The 15,000-nt window shown below is 38.1% G+C and overlaps 1 protein-coding gene across 22 annotated transcripts in view; it reads left to right on the top strand.

Moving 5' to 3' along the window:
• LOC122251209 (uncharacterized) overlaps positions 1–15,000 on the top strand; it is a 121,956-nt gene that overhangs the window by 105,932 nt on the left and 1,024 nt on the right. For 13 of the 22 annotated variants that reach the window (XM_086554480.1, XM_086554476.1, XM_086554483.1 and 10 more), the window contains 5 exons: positions 2,742–2,903; positions 4,111–4,614; positions 5,893–6,088; positions 6,577–6,785; positions 7,443–15,000. The exon at positions 7,443–15,000 is cut by the window's right edge and continues 1,024 nt beyond it. In XM_086554480.1, coding sequence (XP_086410606.1) covers positions 2,742–2,903; positions 4,111–4,614; positions 5,893–6,088; positions 6,577–6,785; positions 7,443–7,922 — 1,551 coding nt within the window. In that variant the 3' untranslated portion in view covers positions 7,923–15,000. The remainder of the gene's footprint in view (positions 1–2,741; positions 2,904–4,110; positions 4,615–5,892; positions 6,089–6,576; positions 6,786–7,442) is intronic. The other 9 variants (XM_086554489.1, XM_086554481.1, XM_086554490.1 and 6 more) reach the window with 3 other exon arrangements.

The raw sequence follows: 15,000 nt of genomic DNA, 5'->3' as shown, positions 1-15,000 counted from the left end.
GCTATATAGAGAGAGAATACACTAGGAAAAGCAGAGATAGATAGAGAGACAGAGACACACAGGCAGAGAAATAGACGAAGAAAAAGAAGAAAAAAAAAAGAAAAAAGAAAATCATGTAGTTCATCTGACAGGCTTAAAGATCAGTGGTGGTTTAAGCCTCCGAGAGAACGGCGCGTCAAGGATATGTATGATTGGTCTACGTTTTCCGTTTTTTTTTTTCTTTCTTTCTTTCTTTCTTTTTTTTCCTGTTTCACCCCCACTCCCCCTCTCTTTGTCTTTCTCTCTCTATCTTTCTTTCTTTCTTTCTTTCGAAATTTCTTTCTTTCTTTCTCTTTCTCTCTTTTTGTCTCTCTCTCTCTCTCTCTCTCTCTCTCTCTCTCTCTCTCTCTCTCTCTCTCTCTCTCTCTCTCTCTCTTTCTCTCTCTCTCTCTCTCTCTCTCTCTCTCTCTCTCTCTCTCTCTCTCTCTCTCTCTTTCTCTTTCTCTTTCTCTCTCTCCCTCGCTTCTCTATGTTTTTTTTTTTTTTCATTTATGTTTTAATCTTCTCTTTCCTCCTATTTATTTGTCTTTTGTTGTTGTCTTGAGATTCATAAGCGCTGTAGTGATTTCACTATCTTATTTTTTTTTATTATTATTATTTTTACTACTATTATTACTATCATCGTCATTATCATTACAATTATATATATATATATATTTTTTTATTATATTATATATATATTTTTTATTATCATCCTCACACTCATCACCATCTTACGGCCAAGAAACGACGGATCAAAATGGACCAAACAGTCGTTCCTTATAAATTACATCATGAAGAGTAGATTACAGTACATTATAATGCTTAAGGACAGGCCATTATGCACGTAGGAAAAGGGACAGCGACAAGCTACAGTATCATGCATGTAACTGTCGGCGGGTTGACCATGCAAACGACAGGCTGGAAAGTCATGCATGCAACAGCAGGCAGGCAGGTCATGCAAGCATAATAGACACGCGAAGCAGGCTAGCAGAAGGGAGAAAAAAAAAGACAGGTCATGCAAGCAGAAGAAGCAGGCTAGGTCAGGCAAGCATAGGGTGAGACACGCCTGCCAGGCAAAAGAGATGCAAAGCAAGTAGATGTTTCTAGAGAATGCAAGCACACGAGTAGATCTTAATTAAAAGTCTCCAGTCTCCAGTCGAGCGGTGGGTAGGTAGATAGGTCGAGTAGACACGTCAGGTTAGACAGGATCATCATCAGCTGGCCAGGAAATCAAGTAGACGAAGTTATTCAAGAAGGGAAGTCAAGGCAAGCAGTGATGGTGGAGGTAGAGAGGGCGACTTCACTCAGGAGGGGATGGGGGGAGGGGGGAGGGGAGAAGGGGAGATAGTAAGGAGGGGGATGGGGCGGGGGAGGGGGAGACTGTAGGAAGGGGGATGGAGGGGGGATAGGGGGGGGGAGACGGTGTGGGTGTGGGTATGTCGTAAAGGTGGCCACATATATGGACAGAGGCATGAGGGCTGTCAGTACCCTCTCCTCTCCTTCCCCCCTCCCCCCCTCCCCTTCCATCTGGCTCCCTCCCACAGTCCTTGCGATGGAGTCCCCATTCGTCCTCCCTCCCCCCTCATCCCCACCTCCACCCCCGTATCCCCACCCCCACCATCCATTCCTGTAGCCTGTCGAATAGGAAAATTTATTCGCCCTCTTCTTTGGACAATATGTATACCCTGTTCAGCTGAACTCAAAGCATTTTCGCTGTGCGTAACGTTAATCTTGTTAATCTTAACGTCATGTATTTTTCCCCCAAGTTATAAAACGATGAGGTGGAAAAGAAAAAAAAGGAAAAAAAAGGAAAATAATTATCTGGTTTGACAGCATTCCGGTCGATGTAACAAAACTTTCTTTTCGCCGCGGCAAACATACCTATATTTTCCTCCTTTTACGTAGAATTTTCTTTCTCCTACTTCTGTTCATATCTCTTTCCTTATTTATTTTTTATGCTCTTCTTTCCCTTTCGTTATCTATCTCTCTATATATATTTCCCTTCTCTCCTCTCTCGCTCTCACTTATTTACATTAATTGTTATTTTTTTTAATCATCGCAAACCATTTATTTTCTACAAAATAACTGCACGTCACTTGGAGGTTCAGCGGTGAGTCACTGGCTGCCATGTTTGAGGGAACATCTGTCCCCCTCTCGTTTTAGTATGGCAGCTTTGAAGAATATTAAGGTCGTACCGTTGTGTACAACTATCAGAAATGTTTATTTTTTTTTTTTTACATGCATATCGTCATATGCAGTATAGCCAATAGGATGCATTTATCACATTTTTAACGTCTGTTAATATGCATGTTAAAATATGCTTGTGACATTTACCATGCTTCATAATTAGAGGTACTTGTATATGGTTCCCACAACTCGTGCATCACTTGTGCAATGTACGTTCCCTTCTGCAGCTGTACCTCTAGGTCGGGGCTCATATCGTGTTACTCATACATTGATTAATATCTCTTGCTTATGGTTCAGGACGATAAATAAAAAAAGCTACAAAAGAATAATGTGAGAGAGGTAAAATGTTTGAGAAAATGTTTCCTAAAGTACAATGTTTAATACAGTGTTTAATCAATATAAGAAAAAAATTATGCCTTACCTTTCTTACAGCACATCAGTACATCGAATTTGCTGTTTATTTCATTACAGAACACTCCAAGTAATGGGCGTTAGTCAACTGATCGATGTCTCTCTCTCTCTTTCTCCCACAGGGTTTGTTTGCACGCCACCCTGCCCATCAACACCCTATTATCTTCCTGAAAGATGTTAGCGGGGATGAGTGCGAGGCGCTACTAACCTACATGTACCGCGGGGAGGTGTCCGTCAGTCATGATCAGATCCAGCGCATACTTCGTGTCGCGAACTCACTTCAGGTAAAGTCAGTTTTGTATTTGAGAAAGGTGGTGTTGGTTCTCGTTGAAGGAATGTATGTAGAGGAAGTTTTGTAGGTGAGGTTTTTGTTGATTACGTTTTGGTAAAGAATTACATGAAAAAAAGGAAAAAAAAATGTTTTGGATTCATGGGAGAGAATGAATAAAGGGTAATAAGATGTATATATATATATATATATATATATATATATATATATATATATATACATATATATATATATACATATATACATACATATGTATATTTATATATATATATACATACATATATAAATACATATATAAATACATATATATATATACATATATATACATATATATATATATATATATATATATATATATATATATTATATATATATATATATATATTATAATATATATATATATATATATATATATATATATATATATATATATAAATGAGTTATGAATGTATAGAGACAAGATATAGATAAAAAATGATAGCGATTGTAGACTAGAGTGAATTATTGACTCGAACACCGAGTTTCCCTTTCTAGTACATTATATTTAGTGTTCTGTACATTTATTTTTCCATTGTAACTGTCAGATTGCAAGTAGATAAAGCGAGTGCGATTTTAGGAAACCTTACATGTATTTAATGAATTCCTATTCTAAAGAATCAGATTTCTCCATTAGAATATGATATCACAGAAGGATATTTATTATTAATCAGATATAATACGCGTAATGGACGAGCAGGGAACAGGATTTATATAATCACTCTACCTGATGTAATGTAACGCCAGAATGATGAAAAGGAAAAACATGAAGGGATTTTCATTAGTTATTGTATTGCTAGGGATTATAACGTCATTTGTCAGCATTAGATTTTTGCATCGTGTGTTATTTTTTCTTTCCATTATAATACCAGTTTTCGAGTCACCGAATCATGAAATTTGAAACTCGAGAGAAAAGGGGTCTTTTTTTTTTTGGTACATTTATAGACACACCTTTTTTTTTTCCTATGTAAGGATTGAAACAGCTCCTCCTCCATTGCGAGTTAGAAGGACATTTTTTTCCATATTGCTATATCTTTTTCTTTTTTTTTATAATCAATCAAAAATGAAATGGCTCTTTGGCAAGTTAGAAGGACAACTTCCTTTTTTTTTCTATGAATTTATTTTCCGATCACGAGAACAAACAGTGAAATGCATCTTCCTTCCAGGTTCGGGGGCTTGCGGACTTAGAGCCAACCAATTCCCGGCCATCGTCTCCCGTAGGGGATCAGGGAGGTCACTGTGCCTCGTCCTCCCCCTCCCCCAGCACTGGCCCCCCCACCAAATGTGCCACCCCCATTAGCGAACCCCATTCCCCCAACCCCCCGCCCTTGGTCAACCCCAAGCTGCCCCCCTTAGGAGGCACCTCAACCCACTCGCGGTTGCCCACCCACCCCAGCGCCCCAGACCCTCCCCCTCCTCGACACCCTTCCGTGGAGGCCTCAGCGCTGGCAGCAGCAGTAGCAGTGGCCACGAGACCGACAGGCCCCCAGCATCCCCACATGCCGCCGGAGTACCACCCATACCCCATGCTACCCCATCGGCCGCCATACGATCTCGCATCGGCACCCAGTTCTTCGCTCTTGGCTGTCAGTGAGGCAGATGTGAACAGATCGGAAGAACACAATAAATGCCAAAGTGCTTTGCCAAGATCGCCCTACCAGTCGCAGTTGGTAAGTGTCGCCAGTCACTCTTCATCTGTTTTTGTGCAGATTTTAAATTTCATAATATGTAAAACATAACGAATCCTGAATCCTGTAATCTTTGCTATGGTATATCCATAACTAAAAGTCCGTAGTAACATCTAACTTATGTTTTATTAAGATGATTCATTTAACGTAATTATATCTTACTTAATATTGCAAGTGTGGTCAGAGTATCGTTCATAATGTGATTCAGTGGTTAGGCCAATGACACTATTGGAGTGGATGTATACATGCAAAATCCACAGTAGTTTTGTTTTATTTTTTACACATAAATGAGTCCACAAAAGCTTAGTCATCAAGGAGCTAATTAGCAGGTATCCCTGACCTCATCTGTTAATGTCATTTGGAGGAACGGCATAGACAGATGAAGTCGATAATTTTGGGGGAAAAAAATGCTTATTTACTATAATTATTATATGAATGTTGTAAGAAAATTAACAGTAATTTTGGTAAAAGTGACAAGAATAATAGTGATGGAAATAAAAACTTTTTTTCCATAAAGATTTAGGTCAAGTAGGTCTGCTAATTGACACCTTTACTGACTAAGTGGCTGTGGAACCATCTGTACGTAAAAAAAAGAATATGAAACAAAACTGCAGTTGATATTACATGTCCCTTACATCAATGGGTTAATGCCATGCCATCAGACAAAATTCTTAAATCATATTATGTCAAACAAAACTAAGAGTATTGTAAAATACCTATATATATATATATTATATATATATTATATATATATATATATATATATATATATATATATATTATATATATATATATGTTTATATATACATATATATATATACATATACATATATTATATATATATTATATTATATATATATATATATATATATATATTATATATATATATATATATATATATATATATATATATATATATATATATATATATAACATGTATATGTATATATACTTATGCATAAGGAATATTAGATCCAAAATTCCCATCTCTATTATCATAAGATGATACATTTTTCAGTAAGATTCACTTCAATATTTATATTCGTTAGAATTTAAAATAATGATAATAATTAAGTCACTATTCATTTAAAAAAAAAACACATTCATATAGGCAACATACTTAATCATAATAACAATAATAATAGTAATAAAAATGATCATAGAAATAACAATAACAATGACAATAACACCAATGATGATAATATTAAACTCAAATAAAAAGTACATCATGATAATAGAGCATGATGGTGTTTGGATCAGAAATATGAGAGCAATTTGCTGCTGCAGCGTGTGAAGCAAGATTTAGGAGGCAACAGTTGGGATGCTCCTGTGGCAGTGGGGGACGTATCGCCCCTATCGTTGGGTGATGCCCCTCGACACCCATATCTCCCTCCTGGCATCTTCAACTTCCTGGGGCATGAAGGTCACCCGACGGCAAGTTCCCAACCATATGGGGTATGTATATAAGTCTTGATGAAGGGGAGTTGAGAGACAGGAAGGGTTTTTCATTTTAAGGAAGGAAGGGGGGAGGGGAGGGATTGTGGTCAGAATTGGTTGTACTGTTTGGGAAGAATTTTTGTCTTGTTGGGTTCCTTTTTTTAGTTCGTTTCATGGGATTAAAAAATTAAAAAGTGTACTGTGTATTGTGAAATAATGGTGGATATTTTCAATTAGCTATGTGGTTTTAAGATTTTGTATAGCTTTCTTAAGTAGTAAAATAATCATGTAATCATTGATAAAGTACATATTGCATTCTTATAATAAAGTAAATTAAAAGAAATGAGTCCTTCACAAAGGCCTTTGAGATTCATTTAAACTCACAAGAAATAAATGCATTGCTTGTTAAGGATATCATCCACATTAAAAAGAAAAGGATAGGGGATTTTTGTTGTTGTTGGAATGACTGTGGTTGAAAGATTTTATCACGGCTATTATTTCTTTGGGCCCTACAGAGAATGTTCCCAATAAGTGACCCTCTACGAAGGCTGGAGAGACTGAATACACCAGGTAGCGAGACACGCATCCACAAGTGTCAGTATTGTTCACGCAAATTCAAAAGGAAGGACCATCTAAAGACTCACATCAGGATCCACACAGGAGAAAGACCATACAAGTGTAAAATCTGTGGCAGGGGGTTTATCCAGAGCCAACAGGTTAGTAGTAGTGATGATTTGCTTAAGTCTACCCTCCTGGGACGTACTTGTACTTCCTTAAGCTGTCCATGTTGTTTGACCATATTATTAAGCAAAGTATATATATATTTTTTTTTCATAATCATGAAACCATAGTAAGAAATAGGTTGTGATATAAGGTGTTGTGATGTAGGGATGTGACAAGTTCTAATCTGAAATTCTTCCATAATCAGTTATGAATCAGCTTTGTCTATGATGAAAATGTGGTCAGATAACAGATGTGGAAATAGTTTGTGTATTGCAGATTTCACGTCATGCAAAAAGACAACAAAATGTTCATTAATAATATTTAAAGTGAATTTGTAGAATAGAATATAGCATTAACAACATTTGAACAGTTTTACTTCATGAAATATTAATAAATGCCTTATTCAGTAGGTTATAAGCTCCATACAAAGTTGTATTTCATAAGTTTTCATTTCATGACGCATGCAAGCTGAACACATAACAATAGATAGCAATTGTATTAACACACGATATGCTCAACCATTCCTAATCCTCAGCATCAATAAAGTTGTGAATAAAGAAAAAGGAAATAGACATATCATAGAATATCTTAATGTGCGAGCATGGGTTTCAGAGTCCAGCGTTATCTGATCCCCTTCCTTCAATTTCCAGGTGAAAATCCACATGAAAGTACACGTCCGAGAGGATGTATCAGGTGTCGGAGCATCGTCAGGGCTGGGGGCTGGTGGGGGCGGGGGTAGCAGCCTTCCTGCCATATACCCAGATTTGGTAGGACACTATAGTGACCAGCAGGGCTCAGGCGGGCCCCACAACGACCCCCACACAGACTTGGATCAGTCGACGGAAAATAATCCCCCAGAGCCCGACTCGGAAAATGAGTGCAGTTCGGAGATGGCGGAAGTGGACTATGAGATGCGGCTGCAGCAGCAGGAGGGAGCGAGTGGGGGTCCGGGGCGAACCCCCCCAACATCCAACCCCTCGTCTGTGGGGCTGCGTGAGCACAAGACCCCGTCCCCACAGTCCCCCCCAGGGGCTGTGTCAAGGAGCCACCCCACTCCCCCAGATGACCAGAGCTGCAGTGCCATGTCTCTGAAGGAATCATATCATATAGGTAGCAATATAAAAAAATGATGGCTAATGTGCTGTGATGATAGAGGCTTTAATTAAGTAACTGTTGGTTATACTAATTGTTTTGTTGCCAATATGCATTTCCACACCATCTGAAAGAATTCCGGCTTCAATGTTAATTCCTTAAAAAGCATCTCGATGGCAGGAATGATACAATAGCAACGGCTCAACTGGACAGACAGCTTACCATTACAACCCCATGTTCAATACCATTTTACTGCAATAATACCATAGTTGGAGTGTTTGCCTAACAGACTTCATATATCCCCAAGCTATTGTTACGTCAATAATCAAGTGAAAAGTACCAGTGTGTGATAAAACATGCACGAAGGTCTGTCATCTGTTTGTAGGAGGATTTTTTTTTTCTACCTAAACTAGGTACTCAAACCTAGACTCGTGCGTGCAATATGGAATTACACTGGAACGCTGGGAAGTATGGAGACTTTTGAGGGTAAACTCAGCCCATGGGTTTTACTCCATTTAAAAAAAAAAAATCTTTATTCCTATATTTTCAGTCCTCATTTCAGTTGTTTTTATTTCTTTTCTTTTTTTGTTTTAAATATTTTTGTTATAATTTTCTTTTTTTTTTCTTTTTTGGCAAATGGAATGCTCCCAATTTCTTTTACGCCATAATTTATGTGTTGGACATGCTCATAGAGTCATCAAGTGCTTCTCACAGATAGTTTTTATATTGAGAAGACCAAACTCCCCAAGTTTAGATAACAAACTGTTAGGTTATTTGTTTATTCCAGATGTCTCCAAATTAGAACTATCACATAGTTTTTTTTCTTTAGCCAATAGTCAAGAATTTTGTATTTAAGTTATGCTTTCACAGGGTGTGTTGTGTTGCTCACGGGCACTTACAGTTAATAGTTTGTCCCACAGTCGATGAGTTTTAAAAGCCCCAAAGACAGTACTAGCCGATGGCTCATAATTTTTTAATTCCCCGCTCTCGAAGGAAAAAAAAAAAAGACGTGAGACCGCGTGCGTATAGATGTGCTGTTCTTGGGGTCCTTGATAACGAGTGGATTTCGTGGCCTGCGAAAAAAAAGACTAAATTCCGCACATTTCCCAGTCATGCTTTCCTTTTTCTTTCACAGCTTTGCCTTGGATTCACAGTCCGTTAAACTAGGGATTATCACTAGCAGTTGTTATTATGGTTACAACCTTTCCACGCTCATCATCTGTTATTATACTAAGGGAGTTTGGTTGATCAGTGAGATCTCATATTAGGGAGTAGAAGATACGCGAACCCAGTGCCACCCTTTTGTTGGTTCTTATAAGTGATGTTATAGTACTAGCTATTTTAATTTTAATAATTATTTGCCAAGTTAGGAGGATAAAAAAAAAAGAACTTCACCAAAGAAGTTGTATTTTAATGTTTGGACTTTCTTAAGGTAAGGCAGGTTCATCAGTTTTTCTTTTCATTCCCTTTCTGCTACAAAGCCAAGTTAGGGGTGAGGCTTATTTTGTAAACTTTTTCTTTTTGTAAGTGAGTGATGCTTTGAAGGAGGGGCTTGTTTGTTGCTTGTTTTATTTTCTATTTTCGATTTTTTTTTTTTTTTTTTTACCTTTTTTGTATAAGAGGGAAAGGGTGGGTATGATCTTATGGATTATAGAGTTAACTTTTGTATATGGGATGTCACATTTATAAATACTGTTAAGCAAAACAATATCTTGAAGATTACAGACCAAATTACATATCATTACAATATATGTGAATACATGCTACATATCATACTTCATATCCAAATTGAAATGCAAGACATATCATAAAATCCTGTATCTTTTTTATAATTATTAGTAGTTGCCATATCTTTGTTGACAAATGATGCCTATGATATGTATATGATACTTCAAACTGGCCTTTGTCAATAGTGACCCATTTGATTAGACTAAGAAATTTCCTCTTTTATTCCAAGATAGGGAGATAGTTCAAATGTTTTGTCACAAACCTGTGTTTGTATCTGTGTGATACAGTATACAGTAGGACATGTTCACCAAACTTATTATAAAGACATACCTGCTACTGTTGACATAAATTAATCTAGAGAAAGCCCCATGAGAGTACCTTAAATTGTGATGTGTATTTTCTATTATTTTCATTTTTATATGTGACGGCAAAATCTGCTATGGCGAGCATTTGAACTGGTTTGATAAGGCTTCATTTCCCCTTCACAACATTATGGAAACAAGCCTTACTGAAGCAACACTTAATGCTCAATGTCTTCTGTTGCGTAGTGATGTATTGGCATTATATAAATCTGTGAGTGAATTCAGAATGTATTGAGCCTCACCCCTTGAGCTGTGCCTGCCAACCATCCCATGAACAGGAGGGCTACAGTCGCGTTATGTACCCATTGGTCGCATTCCTTCTCATGGCTGTGGATCTTATGTATGGTATTTTGCGGTAGTGATTCCTCACTTTCTCTCTCTTTTTTCCAATCTCTTGACTACGATTGACCGTAAGTAAAATTGACATTGACCCAGATGGTAACGTAGCCTCTGGCACCATGGCATCGTTGGCAGGCAGACTCTTGTTAATGTTGATATCGGTCCGGGCTGTGATTTAGTGTATGCAAGCGCAGGAGACGGTTAGCTAGGTAAAATGATGCGACAAAGAATGTATGTCTGGTGGGCAGAACGCTCAGAGGAGACAGAACTGCTTCACTCACCATGTATACGATTGGAACCCCCATGGCAGGGACCACAGGGCTTCCTCCTCGGGGCTTCAGTAAAAATGACAGTGTTATCGTCAGGTATATATTATGTATGCTCAGTACACTCCATCTCTGCAGTTTACCTTAGGAAAGTACAATGACTGACAAAGCGTTTTAAATATTTAAAGATTTATAGTACCGAAGCAGATACAGTGAGATCAATAGCATAAAAAAAGTACGACTTCAGACATCCATTTTAACAGTATACAAATCAGGTGGTCTTTATCAGTGTCATTATTATTCAAGTTCAGTGGAAGCCCTGTGCATACTTGAGGCTGACGGCACAAGCTATGTAAAGTTTCACCTTTCTAACATTTGTGGTTTTTACATAATGTTGATATTTGCATTGCTTAAAGTGTGAGCACATGTTTGTGTTGAATAATGTCCTGTGCAGGTGTGAGGGCCGCCTGTGTTGTGGGTGCAGCGGCCAGTTTGACTCTGCCCTGGGGGTCTCAATGCCCGCCTTCTGGCTACAGGGTCAGGGGTAGTTTTACCTGTATAAATATCAAGACATTGTTAGCTTATATGCTGTTAATGTTGACCTTGATGTAAGACCTATGTTATTTGTACCATTATCTGTGTAAATGATTGTTATGACAAGTAGGTGGCTGTACTAAGATGTGATATGCCATTGGCATAAGGGCAAACTTTGCTCACAACTGTAGCTTCCAGCTGCACAATAAGTATGAATTAGACTGCAAGATTAGATAATGCACAAAGCAGTGTTAAGATTGAAGTTTGTTAGCCAAAGGCAAGGCATGCATGCCTTCATTTAGAAAGCTTTTAACTACTTGTTACTGGCTTATAACTGTCAGAGTTAGTCCAGAAAAAATGAGACTTCATAGACCTAAATTCATGGCTGGGAGATGATCCCGGTCACATCTCTGGCTTAAAGCGAGATGCGTGACTTGCAGATGAAAAGCTTCATACTTACTATGATCTCTTCATGTGCTTTGTCAGCATCCTCTGGCACTGCTTTGACAGTGTCTGATTTTACCAATCCAACTCTGCTCACAACTTAAAAAAAAAAAAAAATTCTTCCACAATGATGTCTCATAATAACTGACTGAATAAGTTTTTTTGTAATGGAAATGAACAACGAAGAATGAGCTTATCGTGTAGCTGGCAGCTGTGCTCTTAGCTGTGGCGCTGAGACAGCTACAATGTGTTCAGTTCTGCTTTCAAAGAGTTGGTATCCTAACCAGGCAGCACTGCCGGTTATTTCACGGCTGCCCACACAAGACGCTGCCCTGGTTGATGTAGTACCCACACACTACATCCTTATATGGAGTAGAGCAGATTTTCCCGATAGGAATATTTTATATATGTAGATTTTCATGCACGAGCACATTCTCTGTACCACTGAGCTTCCTTTTAGGTTAAGGTAACCTTAGTCATGTTACTTTTCTAAAGGACTGTTTTTTTATGTTTTTTTCCCAAATCAGTTATCATTAGAAGAATGATAAAGGGTGAAGAAATATAAATTGCCAACTGATTCTCAGAATTAGTTCATACATTAACAAAATATCAGCAATTTAAATATGGTATGGGGTTATTTACCTAACTGTAGATATCATAAATATAAGTAAGTAATTTGAAAAGCTTTATAGCCATGTGGTAAATTCCTACCAGAGCAGTCATGTGTGGGCAGCCAGGGCTCATTTTAATAGTGTTTCCACAACATATCAGATATGATCCCTCCTTTTAAACTGCCATCATTTGTAGTTGTTACTCTATGATCCGTTTTCCTTGTAGATGATAGACAGGTAGGATACGGGCGGGCCGCTTGTCCCCACGTTGCTCGGCTAAGCTGGTGGTTTGGGAGATCAGGATCATAGTGCATTCCTTACCTTGTAATTTTCGTTGAATGATGCCAAGCACTGTGAGTATAAAGGAAAAAAAAAATAATAGAATAAAAGTGCGGTAAAGATTTGTGAGAGATCGCCTCAGGATCTTGTTCCAAGACTTTTTACATCTCGCCGAAAGAGAGAAAAAACCAAAGTTAGGGCCATTCTTTGTTATAATCAGAGTTTAGAAATCCCAAGTTGCCAGCTAGAATACCAGGATTGGTCACGTGACTGTGGTATACTGCGGCCCGAGCCAGAGATGCGGCTCTTCGCTGCTGTATTCGCTGGTAACTCCGTTTGGTATCAGTGCGACTAACTGGAGGCGATGGATTTGGCCTGTGATTATTACTGAACAATTCACTTATTAGTATTTGTTCTAGTCATTGTCAAATTGGATTACTATTTATATGATGGATTTCATTCCAAAATAAATAAATAAAAAAAAAGAGAAATTTGTAATTGGGGATATTTTGTACTGTATGTGGTGTAACCATGTAAATTGACGAATCTTCCTCTTGAACATATACTGGTGGCAAGGGGTCCCCTGACAGCACTGGCTTCTTCTAGAGTGATTCTCCCCTGGTTAACAAACACTGCTTGCTGCCCACACTCTCCTTCTGGTCAGTGGGCGTAATATTGCCACCTACCTTTATGTTACCTGTAGTGAAAGACTTCTGGTCATGTGATATTTTGATGGTTCATGGTTTGCTGAGTGCTGTGATTGGATTAATTATATAGTGAATTTGCACTTCTGCCCTGAGTTAATTCCCGGACAGGGGTTCAGTGAAGGACATATGTTGTTGATAGATGGGATTATGGTAGTAAAAAATGTGTATATAATTTTTTCAAAGAGATTTGTTAATATTGTTTAGAAATTGGTATTGTTTTGTTTTTATTTCTTAAGTGTTGAAGTCAACATTCAAATATAATATATATTTGTACTAGAGTAAAAATGACTTTTATTTTTTTTTTTTTTTTTTGAACTTTTTTCTTATTTTTAGTCCATCAATTTCAAGCTCAATCTTGATTCATTTATTCTAAACATTAGAAATTAATGTCTTGTTTTTTTTTTTTTTCTCGAGTAGTATTTTTTCTATTAATTGTGCTACAGTTATATCACTTAAGCAAGACATGAGAGGTCTCCCGCCACTGTGGCAATGAAAGTGTGCAAGAAATTTCTTTGTTTTATGCTGTGATGTTGCCTCTTCGATTGTGATTTGAGAAGCATATCAGCTCAAAGTTGGATGCTTTGTTGAAACACTTTAGTTGTTGGGGAAACTATTTTCATATGGAATTATGTCTCGAGGCAATATTGTACAGGGTAGAATGCAGGGGACCCCAGTGTGCTTGAACTGCCTGTGATAGGATATTAAAGGTGAAGGGCATCCCCTCTGTGGTAGGGTGAGCTGCCTGTGGGTATCACGACGGTAGTCTCTAAAATACGCAACCCTACGGTGGTCACCCGCTGCAGACAAAATCAAAACTTTCGTGGACACGGGGATGTCCCAGGAGAGTGTTTATGACCTGGCTACTAGAGTTACAGCCAGCGGCAAATGGAGAAATAAGTTTATTCTCTTGTAATGTGTTTTAACGAAGATCTAGGTTTTAGTCAGTTGATTGATTAAAAATATGGACCTTTTGAATGTCCCTTTTTCACCAAAGGCCCTTCATTATTCCTGCAGTGTTTGTACCTGGAAAGTATCAAGTATTGTGCGTGTGTGTTCCTTTTGTTACCTGTTTGGAGGCCAGTTAGACTGGCTTTGGTACCTGCATGATTTAAGAGTGTTGGGAGATGTGCCCTTCACAGACTGTAAGACATTGGCTGTTGATGCTGCATTGTGACAAGCAATGATGGTAACCACGAGACAGAAATCATAGGCACATATCATATTGTATACAGTAGATCTTTTCAAATTGTTATTCATAACCTTTCATTACCAGGGACTCACACAAGTACAGAGACTCTGGCTCATATTCTGTGGTAATTTGACCCCAGCCAACTAGCTGTCCGTGCGAGGTTGTCTGAACAGCATATGTGGACATTCTGACCCTCAACTGGATGGTGTCTTCCTTTCCAGATATGTATATTACTGTTATTAATTATTATTAATCATATGATATTAGAGCTTGTGATTCTATGTGATTAGGGATTAATTTACTTTACAAATATTGTGATAAATGTTTAACAATGGAACTCTTGTGATATTACCAAATTTTAAAATTAGATATGGAATAAGTCGTTTACTCTTATAAAATAAAGTTCCATCATCAGAGCTGAGGGTCATGTCCACAGAACAATTCTGATTTATGGCCCTGCTGAATGAGAACCTCGTGCGTCCTGACAAGGTCTCGCTCGTGCCCTAACTGTATCTTGTGCCAAAGAGACCCGGGGCCCATGGCTCAACAGCTGCCGATAGCTGTCAGTGATGCACTCGGCCGGAGGGCACCTCGTTACCCTCACTCCCAAAGTATACTTAACTATGGAGAAATAGAACCGTCCTTTTGGCAATAACT

Source organism: Penaeus japonicus, unplaced genomic scaffold (genome assembly GCF_977035675.1).
Source record: "Penaeus japonicus unplaced genomic scaffold, GWHDUDI00000001_assembly GWHDUDI00000029, whole genome shotgun sequence".
Taxonomy (NCBI): domain Eukaryota; kingdom Metazoa; phylum Arthropoda; class Malacostraca; order Decapoda; family Penaeidae; genus Penaeus; species Penaeus japonicus.
This window is presented reverse-complemented; position numbering and strand designations above follow the sequence as displayed.